A 27,675-nucleotide genomic window follows, 5' to 3' on the forward strand; every position below is an offset into this window, starting at 1 on the left:
ACTTTTGGAGCGCTTGCTATTTTACAGTAAGTGCATAAAGCTGATTTCTAGAGTGGCTTTCAAGATGCTGGTCAAAATAGCAGTTTATCCATAAAACTCTCGTGGAAGCATGGTCCTGCTCTGGGGAGCTCTGCAACGTAGAAGCGGTGCCTGCAAACGGCACTCAAACCAAAATGAGGAAGAGGGTTTGCGCCAGCTGTGGCCTTCGCATCTGCTCGAGGTTGAAGCTGCTGCTTCGTGAAGAGTCAACAGGAAACCTGCGGGTGAGCTCAGCGCAAGAAGGGTGCTTGTTGGGAATGTGCTTGATAAGAAAAAAGAAATAATTAGCACGGACAAAGCAAGGGAGATGTTTACAAAGGGCTGGTGCCAGCCTGGGATCTGTGTGGCAGCGTTCCCTCTGTCCCGACGCCGCAGAGCTGGAACCTGAGCCGGAGCTGTGCTCGGTGGCCGCTGTGATATTTCCAAACAACTGGTTTCCAAAACCCCCTTTAGGTGATGATTTCAGAAGCGTTGGGCACCCGCCTCGCTCAGGGCCGGGGGTATGGGGGGGGCTGATGCAGGTAACCCAGTTTGCACCCAGTCGACCTCATGCTGGAAATCCTGTGTTTGCACAAGGGCAGAGGGGAGGATATTGGGGTTTATTTATTATCCTGTGGGACGCGGGGTGCCCGCAGCGGGGCTCAGCGGAGGGAAGGAGCCGGGCCGGGGCCCCGCGGCTGCGCTACGAGGTAAGGCGGGGCCGCGCAGCCCGCGGCCGGAGGGGGAAATAAAATACTGAAAAAAACAAAACAAAACAAACAAAAAAAAACCCCAAACAAACAAAAAAAAACCAACAAGAACCCAAACCAACCAAACAAAAAAAAAATCCCAAAGAAGGGTTTACGGGCGGGCAGGATGCGACTGCTGGGGGCTGGAGGAGAGGGGGGGGAAACCTCCCCTTCCCTTCCCCGGGGCGGAGCGGGGCCTCCCTCCCTCCCTCCCTCCTTCTCTCCCTCCCTCCCTCCTTCTCTCCCTCCTTCCCTCGCTGCCGCCGCCGGAGCGGAACCGAAAGCGAAGGCGGCGGCTCCGGGGGCTGCGGGGCCCGTTCCCTTCCGCCAGGTCGGTGGCTGCGGGGGTGGCCGGAGGGGTCCGGGGGGGGCCCGGCCGGGGGATGCGCCTGCGGCTGCGGAGACAAAGCCGCGCCCGGAGGGACCGGCGGCGGGCGGGGGCGGCTGGGGCCGGGCCGGGGATGCCCTTAGAGCAGCTTAAACGGCATCTCCTGCCACCGGGGGCTTTCCCGCGGGGCTCGCAGCCGGTTTGCGCGGGGTATTTTGAAGCTGGGGGATCGGTGCTGTCATTTTCCCCGTTCCGTTTCGGGGGAGCTGCGTTGTGGGCGCCCGGGCCCGGCGAGCATCCCGCGGCAGCTCGCCAGCCCCGGCGTGGGCTGGTGGTACCCGATGGGCTGCCAGCATCCCGGGCTCCGGGGTGTGACAGGGTGGTGGCCGTCCCGGCGACATCAGACCCCGCAGGGCTTCTTGCCCAAGGAGGTGAGGGCTCAGAGCAGGGGGTCCGTGGAGCGTTAGGCCGTGGGGTTGGGAAGAGGAGGGGATTTTTAAGGTCAAGGGGTAAGCGACAGACCAGATGGAGAGGATGGGGTTGGTGGAGTGACTGTGTACAGGGGATGGGTCTCATTAGGAGAAGCCTCAGGTGGGGTTTCTGCCAGTGACCGAGTGTGGTTAGGAGGTGGGACACAGCCCTGCGGCCACGTGCACGGCACGGAGCATCAGGAGCATGAATGTAGGAGTAAAGACCAAAAGCAGCAGTGGGGTGACCGTAGGGAGCTGGCATGATGGAGCTGTGGGGTGGCCGTGAGGCTGCGTGGTGCTACAGGAGCAGAAATCATCCCCAAGAACAGGACCAGGTTGTGTTCAGGGCCAGGAGGACTGTGCTGGGGAGGGAACATGTGGTGGCTGTGGGCGCTGGAGCTGCCTTCATGGTCCCCAACCGGAGGGGCAGCTCCTTTCCGGGGAGAAGGAGCCCCATCCCTCTCCTGGCCCCTCTTCACCAGCGCTTAATTTTGGGAAGAACAGCCAACAAAACCTGGGACCCCATCCCTGAAAGCGCTGCGAGGGGTGTCTGATTGACCAGCGCCATTCCAGGGAAGGCAGCTATTATCAGACTGGGGAGGTAATTTGGAGGAGGCTTTGCTTTCAACTCAGCCCTAATGTCTTTTAAGTGATGTTCACAAAGTGCAGAGCCACTCTTGTTTCCTCTTGTGGCCATCGCAGGCTGGAGCTGTTGTTTCTAGGTGAGCCAGGATCTGCTTAGCAGCGCTGGACAAGGCGATGGTGATGCCCTGAGTTCATCCTGGCCTGTGCTCAACACCATGTCTGGAGCTTACACTCTTGTTTTGGGATGCTCACTATATATTGCTTAAGCAGTATTAGGTGGTAACATCAAGACTATAAAAAAATCTTGGTAAAGATGTTTTTTGACTCCTACAGAAACCTGCCACTGGGTTTCGTGCTGTTACAATGCTACCAGCCTGGCTTTGCCCGATTTTTTTTTTCCCCAATTCTTTCCACCCTGTGTTGGATGGGCCAGGCAGCGCAGGAGGCTCTCGCGTTCACCAGGGTGGTGATGAAAAGCTTTGCTGCTTGGGCACAGGGACCTGGTGTAGATGGGTGCCTGTTTTTAGTGTCTTATTATTTTGGGTGTCCTCTGACTTCTAGAGAAGCTGCTGAGATATTTTTTTTCCATTAAAAGTCAGGCAGGGATGCATATGGTCTTTGTATACTACAGTGACTAATATATTTCTGGCAAGGTCTGCGCTTGCCCGTAGGAAGGGAAACTGTGATCAATGCCCCTGTTGCTGCAGATGACACCGCTCTTGGCACTGCCGCTTCCACTGCTGACAGTGACTGGGGAAAGCAAAATAGCCACTGGACTCTGCCCAGCGAGAGCCCATAAGTGCCCCGTGTGCTGGCCCCGGTTAACTTTTAACCGCCGTCCTTCAGCAGTAGCAGGGGGAGGATCTTCTGTGAGTAAAATTAGCCTTGGTTTAGGTGGTTTGTAGTCAGTTTTGTTATAAGTGGCTTCTTTTGCAATGCATGAGCTGACCCTCGAAGGATGGATGGAGGTGTCACTGCTGGAGCTGTCACCAAGTCTTACTCCCTTGGGAGGGTCTGACCCCGACACGGTGTCTGGCCTGGCCAGAGGGAAGCGTGTTGGGGGGGGAAAGCGAGTGTGTGGCAGCTGGCGGGAGCTGGGGGCACCACCCCATCACCCTCCCTGCTCCTGGGTAGGGAAACAACTCCAGGGAGGGAGGGGCAGGCTGACACAGCCATACGCTCTGGTTTAAATCTGTGCAGCCAGTGCCGGCTGCAAGGTGTCGTCCTCTGCGCCTCCCAAAACCGGTTGGCGTGTTCCCATCCGGAGGTGGCCGCATCCCGCCAGGGACCACACGCTCGCTGCAGAGCTGGGGCGGCAGGAGGGGGCTGTAAAAATCACTTCACCCTCGAGGGGGCTGATTTCACTCCCCTTCGTTTCCGCTAAAGCCACGTGGACGCTGAGCGAGAGGGAGAGCCGCTGCCAGGGTTTCACAGACCTCTTTTCATTTTAATATCCCTCTACTTGCTGAATTAGATGCGAGACTGATTGCTTCGATAATCCTGCCGCAGCCGCTATGGGTTATATATGGATTGCAGCCAAAAGCCGTGCCGATAAATCATTCCTATACACCAGGCTGTTATATTTCCTGAGGATTTTGTGGGCATGTGCTGCTCGCTTTTACATAAGGATCTGCTGGAGTTCATACCAGTATGTGCCACTTTTCCCTGGACAAGGACCTGGGTGGGTTGGTGAAGCCAAAGCCTCCGGGCTGTATTTCCCCTATTTGGGTCTGTTCTTCCCATTCCAGCTATTTTAGTTTTCTCTTTGGCTGGAAATATGGCTGTTCTCCTCCTCAGCCACCTCGTGTGCTTATTAAGGAGAACTAGCTGTGTTATCGTTAGCACTTGCCCCACGTCCTGAGTGGCTGTGTTCAACAGCAGGATCCCACTTCTGGGTTTTTGATGGGGAAGATACCATCTCACAGGGCAATTTTTGCAAAACCACATGCTTGGCCCCTTTGCACATGCAAAGGGAAAAAACCCTCTGATTTTTCCACCCTAGCCAATGTTGACTTTTAGCCTGTTTCCAGAGCTTGGGGAAGCCTGCTCAAATTAATCAGCCTTGATATGTTTATTCTGGTCAAGCCAATTAACTCCCGCTGACCAGGGCACACTTGGCTCTTGAGCGTGATGGAGACTTCATAACTTAATTTTGCTATAGCCCGGCAAAGTTTAGCATGAACCCTTGGAAATTCAGATGCAGGAGATGCACTGGGGGCAGGACGGGATGCCTGGCTGTGTCGTGCCACCCCTGGGGACCGGTGCTGTGGCTGGCGATGCTCCTGGGGTGGCTTTACCCTGGGGCCACCCCGATGAGCTGCCTTTTTTGGTGTGGCTGTGGTGCACGGTGAGAGTAGAGGGCACGGCATTCGGGGTGGACTCTGGCTTCTGGGGACGGCTATTTATATGTGCCCACTGGCGGGGTGCCTGAAGCAAGCCAGGCAAATGGCAACTGGCCTCGAGATGCATCCCTGTGGGTTCAGGATGAAAGGGGAGGGGGGGGGCTGCCTGTTCGTTTTAATCCATTTTAGGAGTGCATTAAAACACGCTGCCGTGGCTGCCAGCAACACCGGGGGTGGGGAGGGGGGGGTGCAGAATTTTGCAGCCACAATGCCTGAGGTGCTGAGCTTGGGTTCGACTTGGGTGGTGGCTCCCAGCAATTTTACCCAGCAAAGCCTCAGCCAGGAGTGGATTCAACCCCACGAAACGCAGTGTTTCTGAAATAGTTTGTCCTTGTTGCTGTTCGTCGGCTTATTTATAGCCTTCCCATCCCCTGTGTTTCTCTGCGCCTCGAAGAAGCCAGCGACACCGGGTCGGCTTTAGCTCGGGGCCGATCCCGCCCGGGCAAAAAAAGGCTCCGGTTTATAGATTGGTGTTGAAAACAGCAATTAGGCCATTGTGAAGCCTCGAGGAAGGGGGAGATGATTTGATTTTTGTACTTGACCCGTAATTTCTGCAGGGCTGATTCAGAGCGGTTGTGCTGTGGGTACATCACGGAAACTTCAATGGAGATGAGCAGAGCTAATTTTAACCGGCCGCCTCGCTGAGGTGTGGGAACCAGGCAGAAAAACGCCTCGAACCTTATTCCTGCTTTTGGGCTGTTTGTTTTGGGATATTTTTTTTCACTTGCTTCTGCAGCAGCTTGTTAACCTAGAAATTAAAAGCAGCACCAGCATCGCAGCAGGGAAGAGTGATGGTTTACGACCAAACAACCTTTGAACTGCCCCAGCTGCAGTGGGGCAATCAGCATGTGTGAATTAACACTGTTTTCTCCTCTTTTAAAATTATTATTTATTTGATTTTTTTTTTTTAATTATTTGTTGTTAACAGACTTGTTTTCTCATTTATCTCAAGGTTCAAGAACTTGATTTTTACACAGAAGGCCATAGGGAACCCAGAGTGAGGAAGAGAAGTCACTGGCAATGACTGGCTGCGGGAGGAGGCAGTGAGCCGGGGGGGGGTTGATCTTGCACCCCACGCTTGGTAAGCGCGTCCCGGTGCCCCCAAGCTGCGTCATTTGGGAGTGTTTGGCAGAGATGTGCCCGCTCTGACTGTGGGACTGAGCAGTCAAGCAGGGAACAGAGCGGTATTTATGCTGGTATAATGCAGGGCCGGATCCTGCCCCTGTGAAATACTCCTTTTGGGGTATTTCTGTCACAGAGATGATGGGTTGTAGTTCCCTGGAGGCCTTTAAATAAAGGGAGTGGAAGGAGTGGTGGCGGCAGCCTCGGGGCTGAGGCTGGCCCCTGCCCTGTGACAGGGTGGGTGCACATCCCGGTGCCACTCCCTTGGTTTTGCCATCCCCTGGGGGATGAATAAATTAATCTAGAGAGTAATGGCCAGCGGGAGGAAATCCCACTTTCCAAGGGAGACCGACTGAGCCGTCCTGTGTTTGCAGGCGCACGTACCCGCCGCAGCGTGGCCGGGATGAGGCCATTGGTTGCACCATGCCATCATGCATCCCCGGCAGCTCGCCTGCCCCGCAGCCCCTCTGCCGTGACGGAGGCTGTGGCCGACGAGCACCCGGGGCACCGCGGGACCCCCCGCCGCTGAGCCCCCGCCACCCCGGCATGGCCTCGCTCATCGTGGTGACCGAGTACGACGCGACGGGGAGCGCGAGCGAGGAGGAGGAGATGAATGCGCCTGGCGGCGAGGGTTTTGGGGACGGCCGGGAGCCGAGGGTGAAGCTGCACCTCTCTGGCCGAAAGCTCTCCCTGCAGGAGCGGTCGCAGCCTGCCTGCTCGCCCGGGAATGGCAACGGTGCCAACGAACGCTTCATCTACCCGTCCCTCCCTTACTCCCCGGTGACGTCCCCACACTCGTCCCCGCGGCTGCCGCGGCGGCCGACAGTGGAGTCAAACCGCGTCTCCATCACGGGACTCCAGGTGAGGGGGAAGCATCGCTACTCCCGCGGTTCTGCCCCTGTCCTCCCGCTTTCCTCCCGCCATGGCATTGCTTCTCGCTTGGTTTTTTTGGGGGGAGGAAACCCCACGGCATGTCTGCAGATGCGTGGTGGGAGGCGGTGGGATGTCCTGGTCCGTGGGAACAGCCCTCGGGGAGGTGGGACCCAGCAGTTCGAGGTGGCTCGTGCCCTTTGTCGATGCCACTGGCTCTCATGGCTGCGTTTTGGGGGAGCCGATGGCATGCTGCGATTTTCTTTTTCTCTTCCTTAAAAACAGAGACCTGCTGAGATCTAAAGAGAAAATGGCCCTACTTGCCCACAGTCTGCCAGCGCTGACAGAAAACAGGCAGCAGGCAGCTTCTTTGCCCATAAGAAATAAAAATACTCAGCGCTGGGTCACTGGCAATAAAGCCCCCAGGGTTTTTCTGGCCACTGATCCCCACTGCTGCTTGCCCATCAGTCGCTCTCGTTCCAAGTGAGCAGACAATACTGCCCACCCTGCTGTTAACGCTTGCAATTAGCAGTCTATAAACACACCTACGCATGGCCTGACCGCTGGCATTTATGGCTCATGAATCAAAGCTGCCCAGCCCTGAGCTGGTGCCCTGGCAGAGCAGAACAGGGTGTGAGTTTGCAGAGAAAGTTTTGCTGGCGATTTAAAAGGAGAGCAAATGTGAGCGGTTTCGTGGCTCCTGTTGGACCCCCCCCCCACCTTTCTCCCCACAGGACTGTGTGCAGCTCAACCAGTACAAGCTGAAGGATGAGATCGGGAAGGTGAATATTGGCTGGGTTTGGGGTGGGATGGAGGGATTCAGGGCGGGAGGGCGTTGGGCTCGGTTTCGGTTTTCAGCTGGTGAGATGGCAAGTTCAGCTGCTCACCACAGCAACTCAGCCAGCTCCTTGCTGCAACGCTGGTCTCTTCTGGGTTGTGCCAATCGAATTGTATATATTTTTGTAATTATTATTAGTTTTCCCCATTCCTCCTCCCTCCCATGAAATGGGGCGTTTGAAGCTTTTCTTTGCCGGTGGTGTGATGCAAGACTATACACCCGGCTACTCCCAGCATCGCCCACCAGCTCTGTGGTCCCAGCGGGGCCAGGTTTGCAGGGGAGCCCAGAGCCCAGTTTGGTGCTGTGGGTTTTTTTTTTGGACTGTGCCTAACTGGTCCCCCATGGCTGTGCCCCTCTCTAGGGCTCCTACGGGGTGGTGAAGCTGGCCTACAACGAGGACGATAACACCTACTATGTGAGTAGCACATGGTCCTGGAGCCCACAGTGGGGCATGTGGGATGGTGTTGGATCCCCTCTGCTGACTCCCTGCTTATTTCCATGCTGGCCTCATCCTGCTAGCCCCGTTTTATCCTTGATTTGTCCCAAATCCCATTTTTTTCCCCCTCTTGCAGGCAATGAAGGTTCTCTCCAAAAAGAAGCTGATGAGACAGGCGGGCTTCCCCCGTAAGTGGTGCAAAAGCTTTAGGGTGGGAGATGATTTGGGGACCCCAGGGTTTCGTTCCCAACCGGACACCCCATCTTTGCCTTTCCCGCAGGCCGCCCACCGCCCCGCGGGGCCAAAGCTGCCTCCGAGGGCTGCCTGCAGCCCAAAGGGCCCATCGAACAGGTCTACCAGGAGATTGCCATCCTGAAGAAGCTGGACCACCCCAACGTGGTGAAGCTGGTGGAGGTGAGCACCGGCCAGCCTCTCCCCGAAACCCACCCCGAGTGCAAAGAAGCCTGGATGCTGTGGGGATGGGCTACACAGCAGTTTGGGCAGAGGGGAGCAACCACAGAGGGACAGGGATGACCGGGGCAGGTCCTGCCTACGGGAGACTCATGTTTTCCCTGGTTTAAAAGGTCTTTTATAAAGGTTTTTTTTTTTTACTTCCCTACCCAGAAAGTGAAATGCAGGATGTTGCTTCCTTGTTGCTCAGATGGGTTTTGGGAAGGAACTAGTGTTTCTGTGGGTCCTGCGGTGCAGCCGCCCTGCCCTCTGCCCACTGTCTGTATGAAACGGTCCAAAAATCAAGAATTAAGGTTGTGCAGGCTGGAGTTTATTTGGCTTACAAGTCAGATGAGGATTCTTGTGTGTTTTAAATACTTACTTCCTTGAAGTACAGCAATATCTCTGTCCTCTTTTTTTTTTTTTTTTTTTTTCCCCTTTGTGGGTAGAAGCTCAGAGGTTAGTAGACCATGCTAATGGTGCAGAACTGAGATGGCTGCTAAATAAAAAAATCACAATGTTTAACATGCAGGGGTTTTTGGTGCTGTTTAATTGCTTTTCTGCTTCTTTCGGCAGGTCCTGGATGACCCCAGCGAGGACCACCTCTACATGGGTAACTACCCACTGCTGTGTGGTGCTCATCGGGTGTCAGTAGGATGGGGCAAAGGCTTCATCCCGCTGTGATTCGGGGCTGCTGTGTGTGGGGTTGGGTTTCTCCGGAGTGGGTATGGCCTGGATGTGCTGGCAGAGCAAATCTCATCTAATGGTCAGAGCAAATAGGATCCAGTCTGGGTTCAGCAAGGAGACAGGAGTACTTTATAGCATTTTATAGGCTTTAATCAGGGCATGATTTGTCATGAGAGGCACCAGCATTTATGTTCTCAGCTTTGAAGCTGGGCTGCAAGAAAGTAGCTTTATTTCTTTGGCTTTGAGAACAAGGCACATGTTAATTATTCACGGCACAAATGAGCCATTTCCCAACCTGTCTTGCAGACTGCAGTGGTTTGCTTGATGTAAATATACACACTTGGAGGAGGCTTTTCTTTTCCATCATTTATGTTCAGCCTGTACTAGCCGAGGAGTGTGCAATGCCTTCATGGCCAAGCGCAGAGGTTTGCTTGAGGCGTGGGTTTGCAGGCAAACTGAGGGTTTCAGGGTGCCATGTGGAGGGTGTTTTGTGACGCTGAAGCTGCAGCACAGAGAAGGTAGCTGGCAGCATCCCCTTAATTGAAGACAGAAGCATGCAAAATGGCGTGGGCCTTGCATAAGACAGCATCTCCTTTTTTAAAAAACCTATATTGTTTTCATAATTTTTGTCATCAAAATCGCTTTTGTGCTGAGACTGTGCTTGCAGGAGCCCTAACCTATAAGTGATCAGTAACCACTTTTTCTTTTGTGTTTCAGTGTTTGAACTGGTGAAGCAAGGGTGAGTATTGAATTCCAGATTTAAAGCATGAGTGTGAGATGGGTTTGTGGGTGACAGAGCTCAACCACCTGAGGCAGGTGGAGGATGTGGAGGTGATGGGGGCGTTCATGGTGGGTCTCCTGTGGTTTGGATAGCATCTCCCCAACCTAGTTATAGTAGTGTACAACCCATATGTGCCTGCGTTCGGGGCTGCATGCTGTCACCAGCTGATAGAAAAGCCTCTGGGACCTGTTTCAACATAACTTGATGGGGAACTGAGCTCTGTTCTCTGTTGCCTTTGCAGCCCCGTGATGGAAATCCCAACCCTGAAACCTCTCAGTGAGGACCAGGCTCGGTTCTACTTCCAGGATCTGATCAAGGGCATTGAATACTGTGAGTGTCTGTGAAGGAAGGATGGGATTTCTTCTTTTCATATTTTTCTAAACACCTGGGGCTGGACTTTCTGCTGGTGTACGGTGCTGTTTCTGGTGGCTCATGCTAGTGCAGAGGGATTTTTGAATCTAGGGCTGGTCGTGGTGTTAGCAGAAGGGCTTACAGCCATGCAGGGGCTTTGTGGCTCCTTTGCTGCACACCAGTGCAGCTGCTGAATTGCTGTTTTTCCTTTGGATGCAGTGCACTATCAAAAGATAATCCACCGGGATATTAAACCTTCTAACCTCCTCGTGGGGGAAGATGGGCATGTCAAGATTGCAGACTTTGGAGTGAGCAACGAGTTCAAGGGAGCTGATGCCCTCTTAACCAATACAGTGGGCACCCCTGCCTTTATGGCCCCAGAGACACTCTCAGAAACCAGGAAAATATTCTCTGGAAAGGTATTTAATGGTGATTTTTGAGGGGTTTTGGACTAATCTTCTTTGCACATGCTGTCTGTTGCAGATCTAACTATGCTTTCTCTTCTCCCCAGGCTTTGGATGTCTGGGCCATGGGGATCACACTGTACTGCTTTGTGTTTGGGCAGGTAATGAGATTGATTTTTTTTCAGCACTGTTGGTGGTCCGGGGGGGTTGGCATGTGTCTCCCACGTGCCAGGTATGCGGTGGGATTTGCACCCTGCAGCCCTGTTTGAGCAGTCGGGTATTGCTGACGGGAGATTGGGCTGTGTGAGTGGAAATGGGAAACCTCTGCCTGTCCCTAGTGTGGATATCAACCAAAAGGCCTGTACTTCCCTTTTTTCCCAGGGGGAAATCTCTCTGCCTTGCCGAATTCTTTAGCAAAGAAGCTGTTGTAGTAATTCGGTCATTTTTAGTCAAATGTTATTTTCATTGTGTTTAAAAGAAGACATTGATATAATGGGAAATATTCTGGTATTTCCCCATAACTGTCTCTTTGCTTTCCTTCAAACCCTATGAGATCCTGATGCTCAACTGGCCACCCCACTGCCGCTTAACAGAGGTCGTTGATTTTCTCATTGCTCTTTTTCTTCATGGTAGTGCCCTTTTATGGATGAAAGGATCCTGAGTTTACACAATAAAATCAAGACCCAAACATTGGAGTTCCCAGACCAGTAAGTACTCAAAAAAACCTAAACCCCTCAGCCCTTATTTTAAAGCTCATCTGAGCTGTTTCTCGGGTGCTGCCTGGCTGGGGCTGACCCTGCTCTGCTGCGGTTTTGCAAAACTCAGTGTCTGAGCCCTTCTCTTGGCCCTCAGACTTGGAAAACTTCCTTTGCGTTAAACATGAAGGCAACATCTCTTGGTTTGCAGTTGCTGAAGAAACAGTAATTGAAGTTTCAGAGGCATTTGAGGGAATGGATTAACCTCTGCAGTTGCTGCCTGTTGGGTTTTAGCCTGGGTGGAGTTGGTGTCACGCTCTCCCAGCCCTGTACACATGGGATCATGCTTCAAATTGCCAAAAAGGGGGATATTTTACTTCCCTGAGAGGTTTGAGGAGGAAGGGCTGCATGGCACCTGGGTGCATGAGTACCCGGAGCTGCACTCTTTCCAGGACCGGGTTCCAGGCCCAGTCTGTCCGGGAATGCCCCTGGCAGCTGACACTGGGGTGAAGAAGGGAGGTAGCATCCATCCCCTTCCCCATCTCATCTCTCCCCTCTCCTTTCCCCAGGCCAGAAGTTACAGACTTCTTGAAGGATTTGATTACACGGATGCTGGATAAAAATCCTGAATCTAGGATATCGGTTCCAGAAATCAAGGTACTGACCCGATCCCCTGGTGTTGGCTGTGGCTTCACTTCTGTTGGGTTCTTCTTGCTTGGCTTTTTTGGGGAGTCAGTTTGATCGCGCCAGGCTAGGTCCTCCCCCTGTGCCCAGGGCCCCTGGGCAGGTAAGTCCCAGCTCCTTCCCCTGCTCTGGGACCTGCTGAGCTTTGGGACCTTTGGTGCCTACAGAAGTCACAGGCAAAAGGAAATCCCCTGAGTACAGTATTTCCTCTGCTACCAGGAAAGTACTGTGCAACAGCCTTTCGCAGGAGATTTCTGGTCCTCTGCCCCTGCAGGAGCCTGGAAGGGGCGAGAAGCTGAGAAAATGGAGACTAAGGTAGGGGGAAAGGATTGCGGGGGAATTGCTGAACCATTTTGTGCTCCTCCTGCAGCCCCTGGAGATGCCAGGTGTGTGGGCAAGGAGAATGAGGGGTTTCTGCCTTGTGTCATGGATTAATTCAGGTCCAAGACTAGGGCTCGGTGGGTCTCCCCATCACTGCTGCTCATACGTATAGTCTGGAACAAATCGCTCCTGCCTCTTGGTGTTGATTTGTCTGTAATGAGAGCAAGAATAGTTCTTCTGCCCTAAAACCTGCTGAGATGCCCAGTGCTGTAGGTCACCAAGGTTACTGCTTGGTTGTGAAGATGGGGCCAACGCTGGCTCTGGCTGAGCCGCACTGTGGCATTTTTTGCTTGGGGCTGAGACGTTTCTGGTGAGCTGGCTCACCAGTGAGATGGCACATCTCTGCCCTGCTCCCTGCTATTTCAGGAGCACGTAGGGGCCGTAGCTGGGGAGAGGAGATGCGTTTGCCAGGCTTGTGTTGTTTGAGTTACGAAAAAGAGGAAATCGTTCCTGACAGGCTGTGTTATTAATTGAAGTTGCACCCTTGGGTCACCAAGAATGGAGCGGAGCTGCTGCCCACGGAGGATGAGAACTGCACCCTTGTCGAGGTGACGGAGGAGGAGGTGGAGAATTCAGTCAAGCACATCCCCAGCCTGGCCACCGTGGTGAGTACCGGGGAGGCGATGGTCTGTGGACACATACTGGGGTCCATGCTGCCCCCCAGAGTGGACCTGAGCAGCTTGAGGTTGCTGCTGAAGGGCAAAAGTGTTGGGCAAGATTAGACCAAAAACCTTCCCTCTCTCAGAAAAGCTCTGCAAGATGGGGTCTCAGCATCTTGCTGGAAGTGATTGTAACCTGTGGTGTGGAGGGAATATTTCAGAGCAGTCCCAAAGGGACCCATCAGCGGTTTGCTGGTCTCCACGCTTGAGCTGGCTGCCTAAATACCACTGTATTTGCTCAAGGTAAAAAAGCATCTGGTCCAGGACCTGCCTGTGGCTGGGAATGGATGTTTTGGCCATGCATGAGGAGCTCCTGCCCTGGTCTGCCTGTCTGGCATTCCCAGGATGGAGATTTTATCTGGGCCATGTCATGTGCCAGCCCCCACCTGGAGCTATTCTTGGTGAATTCATCTCACCTCTGTTCAAGCTCATTTTTATTCTCTGAAATCCACAGTGTAACCCTGCGCCTGGGTGGAAAGAGAAATAATTTTGAGTTTTGAACCTAATGATGTCTTTGGGTGCCCACTAGCACTTACGCTGGGAGAAACAGTGAGCAACCATTTGCAGTTCCCTGGCATGGTGTTATCTGCCTGTAGACACCCAGGCTGGGATTTTTTTTGAAGCCCCTTTTCCATCTTGTGGTTGTGCCCACATCTGGCTCAATTTCTGGAGCTCTCTCCCACTTCGATACCCTGCAGAAGTGTCTTCAACCACAGATACGTTAACATGCAAATGTGCCTTGCGCTGCTCATGCTGAAAAAGCAGATCTTGCTCTAAAGAGATCACTGTTGATGAGGGTTTTTTCCCTCTTTCTTCTGTTTGGAGGTGACTTGCTGCAATGCAGCAGAGAATGGCTCAGTGCCTCTTGGTCCTGCTGAAAATCATCATAGAATCATAGAATACCAGGTTAGAAGGGACTTCAAGGATCATCTGGTCCAAGCACAGCCTAGACAAGAGGGCCCAGCACCATGTCCAGCTGAATCTTAAGTGTCCATTGTTGCGGAATCCACCACTTCCCTGGGGAGATTATTCCAGTGGCTGATCGTTCTCATTGTGGAAAATTCTTCTCTTTTGTCCAATCGGAATTTCCCCAGGAATAACTTGTACCCATTACTCCTTGTCTTTTCCGTATGGCTCTTTGTGAAAAGGGAATCTCCATCATCTTCGTAGCCACCCTTTAAATACTGGAACGTGGCGATAGGGTCTCCCCAGAGCCTTCTCTTCTGAAGGCTGAAAAAAACCTCAGCCTTTCCTCATATGGGTTCCCAGTCCCTTGATCATCTTTGTGGCCCTTCTCTGGACCCTCTGTAGCCTGCCCACATCTTTTTTGTATAACAGGGACCAAAACTGCACACAGGATTCCAGGTGTGCCCTGACAAGTGCTGAATAGAGGGGGATAATGACCTCTTTATCTCTGCTGGTGATGCCCTTGTTGATGCAATGCAGTACCCTGTTGGCTTTCTTTGCTGCTGCAGCTCACTGTTCACTCATATTGAGCTTGTTGTCCACCAGGACCCCGAGGCCCCTTTCCACAGAGATGCTCCCCAACCAGGTAAATCTCAGTGTGTGCTGGGATTCAGGTGTATTTAGCACAACTCAGGCCAAATGAGCTTTTACTGCAACTCTTGCCTCTTAAATAATGCACCACCTCCAGGCAGATCTTGTATTTTCCGATTTGCATTTGTTCTTCAAAACTACCCTCTGGTGCTTGATGTTTGTGCATCCAACTGCAGGTGTTAATGCTCAAGTACGAGATTCATATGGCTTCAACTCTTGCATAAAAAGGGATTGTGCTGGCATGCGTGTTTCAGACATGTAGGGGGGCTCTCAGTGCACCGTGGTGAGCAGATAAATAAGGCACAGAGGGACAAGAAGCAATATCAAATGAAGCCAGGGGTTCCCAGAGCAGGATGCATATGCCAAAGCAGGGTCCAGCGCTGCTCATGTTGTTCTTTGCTCCCACCAGCAAAATGAGTTGGGGGATGCCTGGGAAGAACCCCAACACTTGCTCTGTTCTCAGTAGTCTCTAATAGCAGCTGACGCTGGGTAACTTTGTGTTTTGCAGCCAAAGCTAGACAAACGGCCAATTTTTCAGCTTGGTTTTGGTAAATGTTAAGGTAAAATTGGGATCATTCCTTTTTCCCCCTCTCCCTTTCCAATGAATTCTTCTGCCAGGTAACCACAGGGAACTGGGAATTTACAGGTGCTGGATGCAGTAATTGATAAAACCTACTTCTGGAGGGAGAAAATCTTCCCAGACTTGGCTTTGCTCTCCTTTCCAGACTTTCACACCTAGTGTGGCTCTCATCTGCATGTTCAGTTGTTGCACTGTTTCAGACCAGGATACAGCCCCTGTATTAAGCAGCTGGAGACTTGTAGACATGCTTCCTTCTGGTTTTGTTGTTTTTTTTGTTTGTTTGTTTTTTAAAAAAAGAGAACTTTGACTTATTTTCACTACTTTTCTTAATTATTTGGGCACGAGGGTTGGATGTTCCTGTTGCTCTTGAATGAAAGGAAAGCATCCCTGATGAACTCCAATCTGGTCTTGCAGATCTTGGTTAAAACAATGATCCGGAAACGATCATTTGGGAATCCATTCGAGGGGAGCAGGAGGGAGGAGCGGTCGTTGTCTGCCCCTGGAAACCTGCTGCCGTAAGTGTCATTGCTTTGCTTTGGCCTGAAAAAAAAATAAAACATACATGGCTTGTCTTGATGTTCTGGAAATTGGTGCAAAGTGCAGCAGGAGAATTCAAGGAGTTGGGCTTTGAATCTTTCATGTGAGGCTGTGACTGGGATGATCACACACCCTCTGTCTGACCCATAACCACTTTGTGGGATGTTTTTTGTGACATGGCATATCCTGCCCCTCCAGTGGGCTGAAAAGTGTCTTTTTATGGCACTTCCAGCCTGTTACAGGGAAGCTGGAGGGAGATAACACATGCTCAGGATCCCAAAGGTCCCATGGCAGGGAAGGGGCAGATGCTGGTGTCTCATTGTCTGCTTTGCCTTTTTCTGAGTTGCTCAGCAACTGTTTTATTTTCTTTTAAAGTAGGAAGCAAGGCAGCGAAGATAATCTGAAATGCAATGACTTGCCCAACGTGGGAGAGGAGGAACTTCTTTCGTGAATATCGACTTCATGGTTCTGTTGAGCAACATGGTCTGGGGCACGTTATAAAGTGTACAGCTGGGGACGAGTGACATTAACAGAGCCTACAACAAAAACAGCATGACATGGCACTATTTCAGTATAATGCTGGATGTAGAGCTTACAAAGCAGCATGTTATAAGACATCCGACTACTTGTCATAAACAGTGAACATCTTCGATCGCTTGGACACTGACTTCTTGTGGGAAAGGCGCTGGCTGATAGCAGAGAGGTGAGCTATCGTGTTGAGCAGCAACAGTGCTTTGCAAAAAAAAAAAAAAAAAAAAAAAAAAAAAAGCAGTCAAACAAAACTGCATTTGGAACTGCTTTTACCTGGTTTTAATGCCAAATAATTTCCAGGGACTAACGCCAGCGTCCCAGGGGTGTCGTGTGCCCATCGCGCGTGGGCACACGCGGAAGGGTGAAGCTTTTGCCAAGTGGCGTACACAACAGTAAAACTACACGTGTGCACTTTGAGAGTTCACGACCTACCAGAAAAGTTGTTGCATCTATTTCTCATCGTTCTGGTTTGTTTTTAATTGATATCTTTTTAACTGCATGGGAACAAAGCAAAAAACCCACCTGTTCAGCTTTTTAAAGAATGCCTACCTTTGTGAGCCAAGTTGTATTAAACAGCATTTTTGGGGCGTTCAGTAAGTGAGGTTAATTACCTCCTAAGGTAATTAATGCCTTCCCTAAGGTCTTGGTGTGACTAGGACTTGGTACATTGAATATTCAAGATATGAAAGGAAAAGGTATTTAAGGGCTTAAGTTCAGTCTGAACTATTTTTGCTGCAGACATACGAGTGAAAGGTGGTGTTTAGCTGAATGTTTGTTTTGAACAGCAGGTGAAGCACTAACAACAGTTTGTTTCTAAATCTTTTACTTGATCTAGGTAGATATATTATTAAATATAAAATTCAGGGTAAAATCCTTCACTTCCATGTACATTACATGGTTTACTACAATTAAAAATAATACAACTTATGCTATTTTTTAAGTATAGACTTAGGGCTTGCTTAGAATTTAAGATATTAATAAAATACTTAGATTAGCTAGTAATTTTCAAAGAAACTTTTGTTTTCAAACTCTTAATCTGGATTTTGGGGCCAATGCTGTGTATTTTTTGCAAGTTCGTTACCAGTAATTTGTGAATGCCTGTGGATCAGAGGCTTGTTAGTAAATTAAGTGTATACCTAATTCATGGATTATTTCTTAAGGAGAGCTCTTTCACCTTCAGTCAGATTACTCTGATTATTTTGTGGTGCTTGTAAAAAAAATAATAATCTATCATGTGGTGGGAGAGATTCTGATGTCCAGACTCACTTTGGCATGTTCTCTGTGCTCAGACAAAAGCTGGAGGACGGCAGAGTGTGGGTGAGCTGGAGAAAAGTCAGGGTTTGCTTGAGGAAAGGGGTCATGGTAAATACAGTTGTTTTGTGGATGGAGCGTGGGACTGTGCAGGAAAAGGTCTGACTTCTCTTCCTAGTCTGATGTGGTTGTGTGACCTTGAATGAGGCATTTAAAACGATGGTGTACCTGAAAGAGGGGGAGGATTCGAATGTCCCGAGCGTGTAAGGGACTGCTAAGGCTAAATTCTTTGCCCTGAGGAAGGAGGCACTAGAATAGACCCAAGTATTCTGATTAATGGTAAGATCTCTGCCTGCTAACCCTGGCCACGGGTGCCTGCCTTTAGGAAGAGACTGTCCCCTTGTCTTCCTTGATCTTGTGCACTGCAAGCAGCAGCGTGCCGAGGTCCTTGACCCCGCTGCAGTCAGACCTGGCCTGGTAATTCCTGGTTAGGACAGGTCTTTGTTAAATCCAGGACAGCATTAGCAAGTGCACAGGTGCCTACACAAACTGTCCCTTATATCTTTTGATCACTTAAAGCAAGGCTTCCCCTAAATCGCAATTTATTACCGAGACATTGTGCTGCTGGCCTCTCCCCAAAGCCAGTGGAGATGGTTCGTGGTTTAGGAGCAGTACTCTGGAGTTTGGAGCCATAAGACACGGACTGTTTTCCTCCCGTTTTAGTCCGAGGCTATGCCAAAGCTTCAGCTATGGGAAAACCAAACAGGTAACTCGGGTGCCAGCACTACTACAGCTGCCTGCTCCCCCTTTCCTAAACAGGACTTTTCATTGCGGAAATGAGTGCGAGTGGGCAGCTTTGTTCTCTAACCCTGTAAATGGACTTGTTCTGCCAAAAAAAAAAAAAATTACAAAAAATAGGGGATCTGATTATATGTAGCTGGTGCATAGTAATGTGTGTGGTGTGTTTTTTGTTAAAGGTGAGTTGTAGAGATGCTCTGTGCTGCGTATCTCCCGTTTGTGATTTGTCAGGTGCCTAGCTGGACAGTTTACACTTACCAAACAAGCTTGCCAGGTGCCACGCAGCTTCTAACCAGACTAAGCTGTACCGGTTCCTCGATGCCCAGCCCCAGAGTCACTGGGCCTCGGATGTTACCACAGATCAGTGTCTTACGGCCAGCACGGGCTTGGTTTGTAAGGAGCCTAAAGCTCAGCGCTTCCCTAAAGGCGCTCTCCAAAATGTTTGTCTCTGAGTGCCAGCTCCAGTAGGGCTGCAGCCAAACGCACATTTCTGAAAGAATCTCAATGTAGATTTTTCTTGTTGATTAGTTCTGTTGGAAGCATAAAGTGTGGCTGTGTGAGGACGATCTGTTGAAATGCATGACCTGTTAGAGAAGCTGTACTATATATACATAAATCCGCTCAGTTCCCTAGCTGCTGTTCCTTAGTAGTAAAGCTAGTTCTTTTTTCCTTATAGTGAAGTACATATTTTGCTTGTGCCTTGGAACTGGGCTGTAGCTTGATTTCCCCAACTCCCTTCCTTTCAAGCAAGCCCAGTGCTGACTGTAAGCTTAATGCTGGGTACTAAGCCTTCTTGGCTCTGAAAGCACACAGGAAAGTGCTAAGGGGAAACCAGGCCTCTTGTCTGAGTAGTTTTTCTTGGTGGTCCCCTCTTACCTATCAGGCAATTGATATGTTTCTTTTCTAAGGTCCTGAACCATTGCTGATTTTTATACTGTTTGTTTAATGACCAAGGCTTGTGTTTCATTCCTACCCCTTTATTATGCATTTAACTTTATCAGGTGTATCAAGTTTAAATACTGTGTATTTACCACTTTTAAATAATATTACCTAAAAAGAAAGAAAGAAAAAACAAAACAAAACAACAAACAACTAAGTGTTTTTCCACACAGCTGTTCAAGCTTCTCTGTACAAGTTGAAATAAATGACATGCAAACAAACCCAGAGTTAGTATCAAGTGGAACCATTATCCTGTTTGACTGGTCTTTATCAAGCTCTGAGAGTTTTTGTTTGAAGAGGAATCTGCAAGCACCTCCCTGGCTTAGTGAAGTCTGGTGCTTTGCCCTTGCTGGGGATCTTGGGCTACAAGGAGACCACAGTGGCTCTAGCCCCTGCATAATCCAAACTGAGCCAGTCACAGGCACAGACCGGAGCGCTGACTCTTGGAAAGGGACCCTCCGAGTTGGGACACTCAGTGCTCAGCAGCAGTGGGCAAATAAAGAATAAAACAAAATGATAATGCTGTAGCAAACCCACTGCACCGCTGGAAAAAGGCAGCAAAGCCCCAGCCAGGGTGGTGGAGGTATGGAATAGGTCCCAGGGCTCTGCAACACTAGAAAAGGTTGAGAAAGGGAAGAGCTGTACCTTGCATGTCAGGGTGGTCGCTAGAGCAGCTCAAGGCCATGTGAAGATAAAAGCCAACACATTCACTTAAATCAAATTGTTAAAACCCATGAAATACAGCCACCCTGATCAAGGGTCTGGGTGTGGTGGTGAAAGGCAAGGGAGGTATGCCAGGGAATAACAGATCTGTTCTGTGCAGTTGGTACTAGCATCTGGCTAAGGCCATGCTAGGCTAACTAATCCTGCCTTTCAAAAAAGACTTTCAAGTCTCTTCCCTTGGACAGGGTTTTAATGCAACAGATGCAGACAAGGTTTTAGGTGAACCAAGGAGGAGCAGAAGCTGTAGGTGCAGCAGCAAGTCTTGCTGAGAGAATCAAGGGCCAAAGCAGCCAGCAGCACTGGCTGCGCTAGCTCTCCAGTAATGGCATCTTCACAGGCCCTGGGGAAAAATAAGCAAGCAAAACCCACCTTGCAGGACTGGTAAGAAGGCAATATTTTATTAAAAAGAAAGTAAATTTTGAAGTAGTACCATAAAAATTAGACAAAACAGAAAAAAAAATTTCTGTAAAGCAGTAAGCCATTTACCATAGCATGATGGAACCAGGTGCTGCTTTTGTCTTGGTCTGTGGCCACTGGAGCTTGGAGACACGATTAAATAGTAGGCATAGGCTCAGCTAAGCATCACAATCCTTCAGGGCAAGGAAAAAAACAACAGCAAGGAAAAAAACAACAGCAAGGAGCTGCTTTCCCAAGGTCAGGGAACACCCCACAGGGGCCATGTTCACTGTAAGGAAGAATCTGTGCCTGTAACCCTGTGATCTCTGCTACCGCTGAGCTCAGGGGAAAGAGGACTGTCAAAATTACAGTATCCAAGCGGTCCCTGTGCCAGGCTTAGCCAGTGCAGAGGCCTGACATAGAAGCACAATTCTCCCTCTGTCCTTAGTGCAATTAACCTGGAAAGACAGCACACAAGGAGCAGACCCAATTCTTCTCTCTGGGGGGGTTTGCTCCAGCCAGCAAAAGTAGTGAAGAGTAGTGAAGAAGGTCCCTTTCTCACATTTGTTCCCCTCTTCAAGCCAAGAGGGGGGTGGGTCTCATGGCAGGGTCAGAGTAACGTTCACAGCAGCAGTTTACAGCAGCAGCTGGTGCTGTAGCAGCAGGAGGTCAGGAGTTTGTTCCGTATGTCTCATTGACTCCCTGCAAGGATCAGAGATTACAGCTCTCTGCCAGAAAACTCTTTCTTTCTCCCCCTTCCTCTCACATAAAACCCTCTACACAGGCAAACTACTCTCCGCTACTCAGACTTTACTCTTCCAAAGCCACAAGGTCTGTTGAATCAGAAACCTACCCTCTGCAGCAATGCTTCTGATCAAGCACAGGGCTGCAGGGCAGAGCTCTACCCTCAGCACCAGTTAAGTGACGCCACTACCCTACTAAATCTTTCTGCTGGCCAAGAGGATCATATGGATCCTGGAGGGAGCAGCAGCTGTGGCTGTCAGCCTCCTGGTCTGGGAAAACACCAACCCAGTGAATGGGTTTGTTCACAACAGCAGAAACCCCCAAAAGCCAAGAAGGAAGGATTTGATGGGGACAGAGCTCTTGCCTGCAGCTCTCAGGAGGCAGCTGCCAAGGACTGCAACCCAAAAAAGAGGTGCAGTAGGAGCATGACAAGTTCTTAAACATACATTTCCCTCCCCAAGAGTGGTTGCCCAGGAAACATGGCAATATTTGTTTCTAGTGCTTCTCCCTGCAACAGCTTTGAGGCAAAAATTAGCTTCTCTGATGAAGACAAAGTTTCCTCACAACTGTGGTTCAGAATCCCCATTTGATGTGGACTTTCTACATCCTGTTTCAGAATCTCTTGAGTCAGAGGAGAAAGCAACTTTGCCTTCACTGATGCTTACCAGTTCATAATCCTCCACATACTTGTATTTCTTCTCCCGATAGTAGTATTTCTTCTTCATGCAATACAGAACAACAATGTCACACAGCACTGTTGCCTAGTGGAGATTGAAAGAGTTTAAGACAACGATCCTCAGAACTGAGGCACTAATCCAGAATTCAGTCCAAGTGCAGACAGTGTCACTTACCACACCAAACAGTGCTAAACCAGAGCCGACGTTAATCATGGTAGGAATTACATCAAATTTCCCTGCCTAGAAAACAGTTACAAGGGTGAATATGTTTTTCAGCATCTCTGGAAGCCCTCACCACAAGAACTCCACAATTATTTCACCCCACCTTTCCAAACACTATGATATCAAAGCGGATGCCGTAAGCTTTGACAAGCGTCCGTGATTCAGTGCCATTAACATCCTTGTAGTATTTTGCGAACCTGGAGAAAAGACAGGGCAGAGCTTAGTTGGAAATGTTGAGGTTGCTTATGTGATCATGCAACACCCAGGTGTGTCCCCCATCCCAAGAGGATGGGTTGAATATCAGTACTTCCAGAGACAAGACCCAAACGATGGAGATTTCATGTGGGCAAGCACAAATGGGAGAAAAGCCCAGAACAGTCAAATTTAAGACAGCAGTTTGCGCAAGCCAAATCAGGGAACTTGCAAAGCATAAGAAGGGGAGAAAGTTAGCTTTAGCAGGGGAGCAGAAGGCCAGACAGGAAGAAATTCAGCTACACGAGAGAATCAGCCCCCTGAACAAGCAGGAGGGTGCAGGAGTGCCGGCAGCCGCGAGAGGGCAGGGCTGGGAGCAGGCAGCGAGGGAGGCAGTACAGCTCAGCCTGGCATCGGGCTGTGCCTGCCCGCACAACGTGACCCGCAGGCAAATGACAGGGAAAAGGGATCAGAACAAATCAGTGAGGTCAGACTTACTCCGCCACATGGTTGACTAAGCCAGGAGGAAGCAGAGAAGAGGGTGGAAGAGGAAGGATTGGTAAGGGGCTGCACCATGGTCTGGAATTAGCAAGAGCGCTTCAGAACGCGCACCAGCCAGGCTGTGATATTCTCTGGCCTGTCACCCCAAATACCTGCAGGCCTGGCACCTCCCAAACACACGCTTGTGCTATCTGCATGACAGCAGCTTCCCAGTGAGCTCGTTCAAGTTCCACCCAAAGAGATCCCCCCTCCCATGCTAAGTGAGAGTTTGTGATTCTAGAAACAAGAATAGCCCTGCGCTGTTTCCTCGCGAGCAGGGATGTTGCAAGGATCTCGGCAAGGTGGCCGATCTAAATTATCATAGCTCTGAGTCTGGATGCACTCAGCTACCCAGCACTGCACTGATGGGTTTACTGGAGGTGCTGGACCTAGCCATGCCGGCCAGAATGTGTATGTGGTGGTGTATGACAGGATACTCCTGCTGCAGATACAGTCTTCAACAGACAGAGCCATTTTCTAGAGGCTAGTTTTTCCCTCATGCACAGCAAAGGAGGTGCTTCAGTCTTCCACTCCCCCATGCCCCAGCCCCCTCAAATACTGCCCTATTGGCACACCCTGAAACAGCTGATTCTCACACTGCTCTGCCACGGGACGCTGGCCCAAACAGTCACCCAAATGCTGATGCAGATATGACTCAGACACTCCCATGCAATCAGTGGAGCTTCCCTGACCTTCCCCCCTCCACTGTGGTTTGCACACAGTGAGGATCTGACCTGCTCTATGTTTTACAGCGTCCGAGAAACTCTGAAAGTTTTAGAGCACCATCGAAAGTCCAAGGACTACCCTCAACTGCCGGAGGAGTGCAGGCAGCCTGAGCCCCAGGGACACTTCAGTGCCCTTTATAGCCACATTACCTGAAGTTGTAGCCAGGTGAGACAGTGTGAGCAGAGTCCTTGTTGTCGAGGCGCCGGAAGGAGTACTTTGGCACACAGTGGGAAGCAGCTCTGTCAAGGTTACAGTCCCAGTTGATCTGCAGTGCCATAACTCCACCCTGCCAAGCAGAGGAGAGAAGGTGAACAATCTAAGTGCCTGGTCAGCACTAGGACCCCTGCAGACGATGCCCCTGATTTACTGGCCCTTGTCCCAGTCGCTGTCAAACACTTTCCCAGGCTACAGAAGGACCTTGAACATAACCCCACCCAAACAAGCCAAGGCCAAATATTTGTTAAGCAGAATTGACTCCAGTCTCTCTGGCCAGAGCAGCTCTCTATTCCACAGCTACTCCACATCCTGTGGCTCATGCCATGAAGCAGAGGGGGATAACCACCTACCGCTCTACTTCTACACAGCCGAGACCCAAGAGAAGGGTCTGCCAGATACCTCCACAGCCATTTCCTGGAAGTTCTGCCCTGCAGCTTCAACTATTTTCCCTAAACGAAAGATAGGGCAGAAGGGATCTGTCTGGGAGTCATAGATGCAGTTCTTGAGGTAGGTGGAGTTGATAATGGGGAGGATGTTTCGCCTACAGGAGAACAGAGAGATATCTGTTGTATCTTCTTCCACTCCTCCATCTTCCCTTTGCTGTCCAAGAGACCAGACAGCGCAATGCCCCACACACTATTTACTTGCTGAAGTTGAACTTGGGGTACCAAATGTTGTTCTTCACCAGAATGGTGAAATTCTCAGCTTCTTGCAGGAACGCTGGCCTACAAAACAATAGGAAAAGTAAATAAGTTTCACTTCTATTTTCACAAACAGGACTCCACAGGGTCCTTGGTGATCACTTCTTCAGCTGTTTCCAACGGCATCTCATAGGAAGAAATGTCAGCTGCACACTGCTAGCCTCCTCTCAGGAGGGCACCGCAGGGTAGGAAGACAGAGCACTCACTTGGGTATATGACTATCATCCTCCACAGGGCACCACGCAAAGACTTCACAGGTCTTAATGCTGTCATTGTATGGTATGCACTCCCCAGTCTGGATGCCTGGAAAAACATGCAAATGCAGGTACTACAAAACAAAAATACAGAGGCAGTATTTGCCCTGTGATACCTCCTCACTCCGTAAGGTGAAAGCAATCTGCTCAGAGGTGAAGTGTCAGTACAAAGACCGCCATTATCTTCCGTTACAATTTATAGTGCAGTTTCAGAGAAAGAAGCATAAGGTCCTTTTTCTCAGTCAAATCCTAATCTACATGAAATACTGCTTCATGGATTCAAGGTCTTGAAAAATCCCTCACACAGTTTGCTAACTCACCAAAGCACACATCAAAGCACAGCAACCACTCAACACAGTCTAAGGCCATCTGCAATCCCCCAGAAGAAAAATCTTAGCTTCCCCTTTCAGTTCTCTGAGGTGGGAGAGAATGAGAACAAGGAGACTGAAGTGAAATGCTGCTTCCTTCACAGGAAGGAAGGCGCAGCACAGGTATCACAGCACAGACTGAAAGGAGACCCTGCAGCAGGTTTCTTACCACTGCTGTGGGTGCTGACATATCCTGGAACACAGTTGTTCTTCACCTTGCACTCTGTTTTATCATCTGGAAACTGGAGAGGAACAATAATTACACTAAACTCTATGAACTCTCTCCCCTGCACTCCCACCCACACAAGTCAGGATTAAAGCAGATTCTGTACCTACCTCTGGACAGTGGCCTTGGTACTGGTTCAGTGTGAGTATCACATTGGTCATGACAAACACACTGTTCTCCTCCTGATCATGCAAAACAAGAAGGAAATTTAAGAGTGACAGTCTGCAGAGAATATCCAAGGCACTGCCCCAAATGTCTTTGTTGACAGAGCCTAGGTGGTCCTGCAGAGGGGACTTGCTTTGGACACTGCTGGTGTAGAGTGCTATTCACAGAGCAGATTCCCACATATATCACCTGATGCTTCTGCCTTTAGGCAGAGGAAGGACTGTGGGATTAGCAACCCTTTCTGTCCTCCCACTTGGCCCAAATTTCCTTATTCACGTTATGAAAATAGAGATATCACAACTCCTCAGGGGAGTCGCAGGGCAGGAGCAGAAATAAAGCTCCAGCTGCAAGTCTGAGCATAACTCCCACTCATTTGTTGCAATTTATCTATTAGAAATTTGACCAGTCCTGGTTTGTTTCTCCAGAGAGCACCACTTCCATTATTTTCAGATCTGTACAATGCAGGATCTGTCATTTGCTTTTGCTCCACTGATATGCAAATATGATCACTCAGCCAAAATTTGGCTAAACTTGTCACTTTTTTCTGCACTAATCTCATGCAGACAGAGTGACCCATGACTAGCAGCTTGGCCGTGCCTGCCAACCCCAAAGGCTGCCACATATTGCCCACACAGCACAGATTCCCACAATCAGTAACTACAGTTCCGGATCTAGTGACTTGCAAGCTATTCCCGGGGTTTCTGTCAACAAATTAACTGAGTTGTTTGCTTTAGAAAGCAGTAAGAAAGAGGACACATGGTTATTGTTGCAACTTTTTCCTGAAGCTTGCTAAATTCTCCCTCCTATACAAGCATGCACAGACACACTTTTCTTGAAACAAGCTTCCTCAGGGCTAGTGGTGCAGGTGCTCAGCATGACCTGCAACAAACCAAAAGCTGCTTTATTCTCTCATATCAAGGCCTCGCTGGAGCCAAAGCTACTCCAAATCTCAGCGGACTTTGGCAGAGCAGTAGGTGTTTGTTAGAAAACCCTCCCTCTGCATGTGAAAGTAATTGATACCTGAGGAGGGATGACATAGTCAGCTACATCCCAGATCCTGGTTCCCAATGTGGATGTGTTTGTCAGAGTTACTCCTTTTACTTTTGTGGTTACAGAACTGACCACAGAGTCTGTTTCCTGGTAGCCCTTCTCCCACAGAAAGACCCAGCTGTGAAAGAAGGATTGTAAGAAAGGAACACCAAAAAACAGATAAACACCATAAACCAGCACAGGCAGTGGGAACTTATTCTTTTTTCACGTGCCACCTGAAAGGGACGGTCCAGATAATAGTTTCATAGTGTTTCCCTACAAAAAGGTCACAGGACTAGCAATCCCCCTTCTGATTTCCACCCCCCCCCCCGCCCCGAGCAGCTTGGCAGAGTGTAATTACTGCTTTTACACACACCCCCAGCGGGCGAACGACGATCATCCTCCAGGACGGTCTCCGCTGCTAAGGGGTCCTGTCCTGCCTGCAGCCGCCTCGAAGCAGCCCTACAATCCCAGTTAATACTCCCAGTTAAGATGTCCCACCACTTGCTTGTCACCCCTTGGTGTTGGCACCCACGACGGCCGCCGCGGCCGAGCTCCGGCCTCCCCTCAGCCCCGCGGCCGACGCTTCCCGCCGCCCCGGCCCGGCCCGCTCCTCCCTCACGGCAGAGGGGGGTCCCAGCAGGCGGGAGCCGGCCACCTCCCTCATGGAGGGGCGGGAAGGCGTCTCGGCCCGCTCCTCCCTCACGGCAAAGGGGGGTCCCGGCAGGCGGGAGCTTCCTTCCCGCCTCTCCCTGAGGGAGGAGGCCGGCTCCCGCCCCTCAGCCCCAGCCCCCGGGGGCTCCCTCACAGCAGTCGCCCCGAGATCCTCTCCCCCGCCTCGCTTAGCGCAACCCGGCGCTCACCCTCCCGCTCACCCGATTACGTAGGCGAGGATGGCGAGCTGCACCCCGCGGTTGATGAGCCCCACTTTGCGGCTCCGGATCAGGACGATGCGGGGGGTGTCGTATTCGAAAAGGAAGCTGTGGAAAGCCCCGCACGACACCATGGCGGCGGCCTTGGAAGGAGCGGGCGGGAGCTTCCACACGCCGTGCAGCGGCTGCCGCAGCCCCGCGGAGCCACAGCGCCCCGAGCAGCCGGGAGAGCGATCCCGCGGCCCCAGGGCTCGCACCGGTTCTTGATTACCGGCCCCCGCCTCTCCTCCGCCGGCTGCGGGCTGCCTGCCAGCCACAGCCCTGCCCGCGGCCGAGGAGGAGGCAGCGACTGCCCGGAGGCGCCGCAGCTTCCCGGCTGTTTTCGGCAGGGAAAAGGGGTTCACCGCCGCCCTTTGGGGTTGCCCGGAATAACCGGGGGCTCAGCAGTCGGGGTAAGGCTCCAGCCTGAGGCCTCCCACTGCTGTAGCTCTGCTGTGCGTGGATATGGGGTTGGGAAGTTC

At 50.8% G+C, this 27,675-nt stretch overlaps 2 protein-coding genes across 7 annotated transcripts; one reads left to right on the forward strand and one right to left on the reverse strand.

The window, feature by feature from the left end:
- The first annotated feature begins 192 nt into the window (after positions 1-192).
- On the forward strand, positions 193-19,324 carry CAMKK2 (calcium/calmodulin dependent protein kinase kinase 2). 6 transcript variants are annotated; one of them, XM_042805229.1, is made up of 18 exons: positions 193-263; positions 5,505-5,633; positions 6,049-6,535; positions 7,279-7,326; positions 7,744-7,797; positions 7,955-8,006; positions 8,099-8,232; positions 8,845-8,881; positions 9,673-9,694; positions 9,978-10,066; positions 10,307-10,506; positions 10,599-10,652; positions 11,125-11,198; positions 11,756-11,843; positions 12,090-12,185; positions 12,728-12,856; positions 15,462-15,562; positions 15,960-19,324. In XM_042805229.1, the coding sequence occupies exons 3-18, from the start codon at positions 6,098-6,100 to the stop codon at positions 16,033-16,035; spliced, it is 1,692 nt and encodes a 563-aa protein (XP_042661163.1). In that variant the 5' UTR covers positions 193-263; positions 5,505-5,633; positions 6,049-6,097; the 3' UTR covers positions 16,036-19,324. The 6 variants fall into 6 exon arrangements, with proteins under 6 accessions (XP_042661163.1, XP_042661161.1, XP_042661164.1 ...); XM_042805227.1 differs by lacking the exon at positions 193-263 and adding an exon at positions 979-1,098; XM_042805230.1 differs by lacking the exon at positions 193-263 and adding an exon at positions 979-1,098 and having other exon boundaries at positions 15,963-19,324.
- Positions 19,121-27,448, reverse strand: P2RX4 (purinergic receptor P2X 4). Its single transcript, XM_033008114.2, has 12 exons — positions 27,158-27,448; positions 26,274-26,421; positions 25,199-25,270; positions 25,032-25,104; positions 24,447-24,543; positions 24,184-24,264; positions 23,939-24,080; positions 23,473-23,609; positions 21,969-22,062; positions 21,818-21,883; positions 21,632-21,727; positions 19,121-20,924 (listed from the first exon to the last, which is right to left on the reverse strand). Exons 1-12 carry the CDS (start codon positions 27,286-27,288, stop codon positions 20,892-20,894), a joined length of 1,170 nt encoding a protein of 389 aa, XP_032864005.2. The 5' UTR covers positions 27,289-27,448; the 3' UTR covers positions 19,121-20,891.
- Between the last annotated feature and the right edge of the window lie 227 nt (positions 27,449-27,675).

This window comes from Tyto alba, unplaced genomic scaffold (assembly GCF_018691265.1).
Source record: "Tyto alba isolate M040663 unplaced genomic scaffold, T.alba_DEE_v4.0 Super-Scaffold_44, whole genome shotgun sequence".
NCBI classification, from domain to species: domain Eukaryota; kingdom Metazoa; phylum Chordata; class Aves; order Strigiformes; family Tytonidae; genus Tyto; species Tyto alba.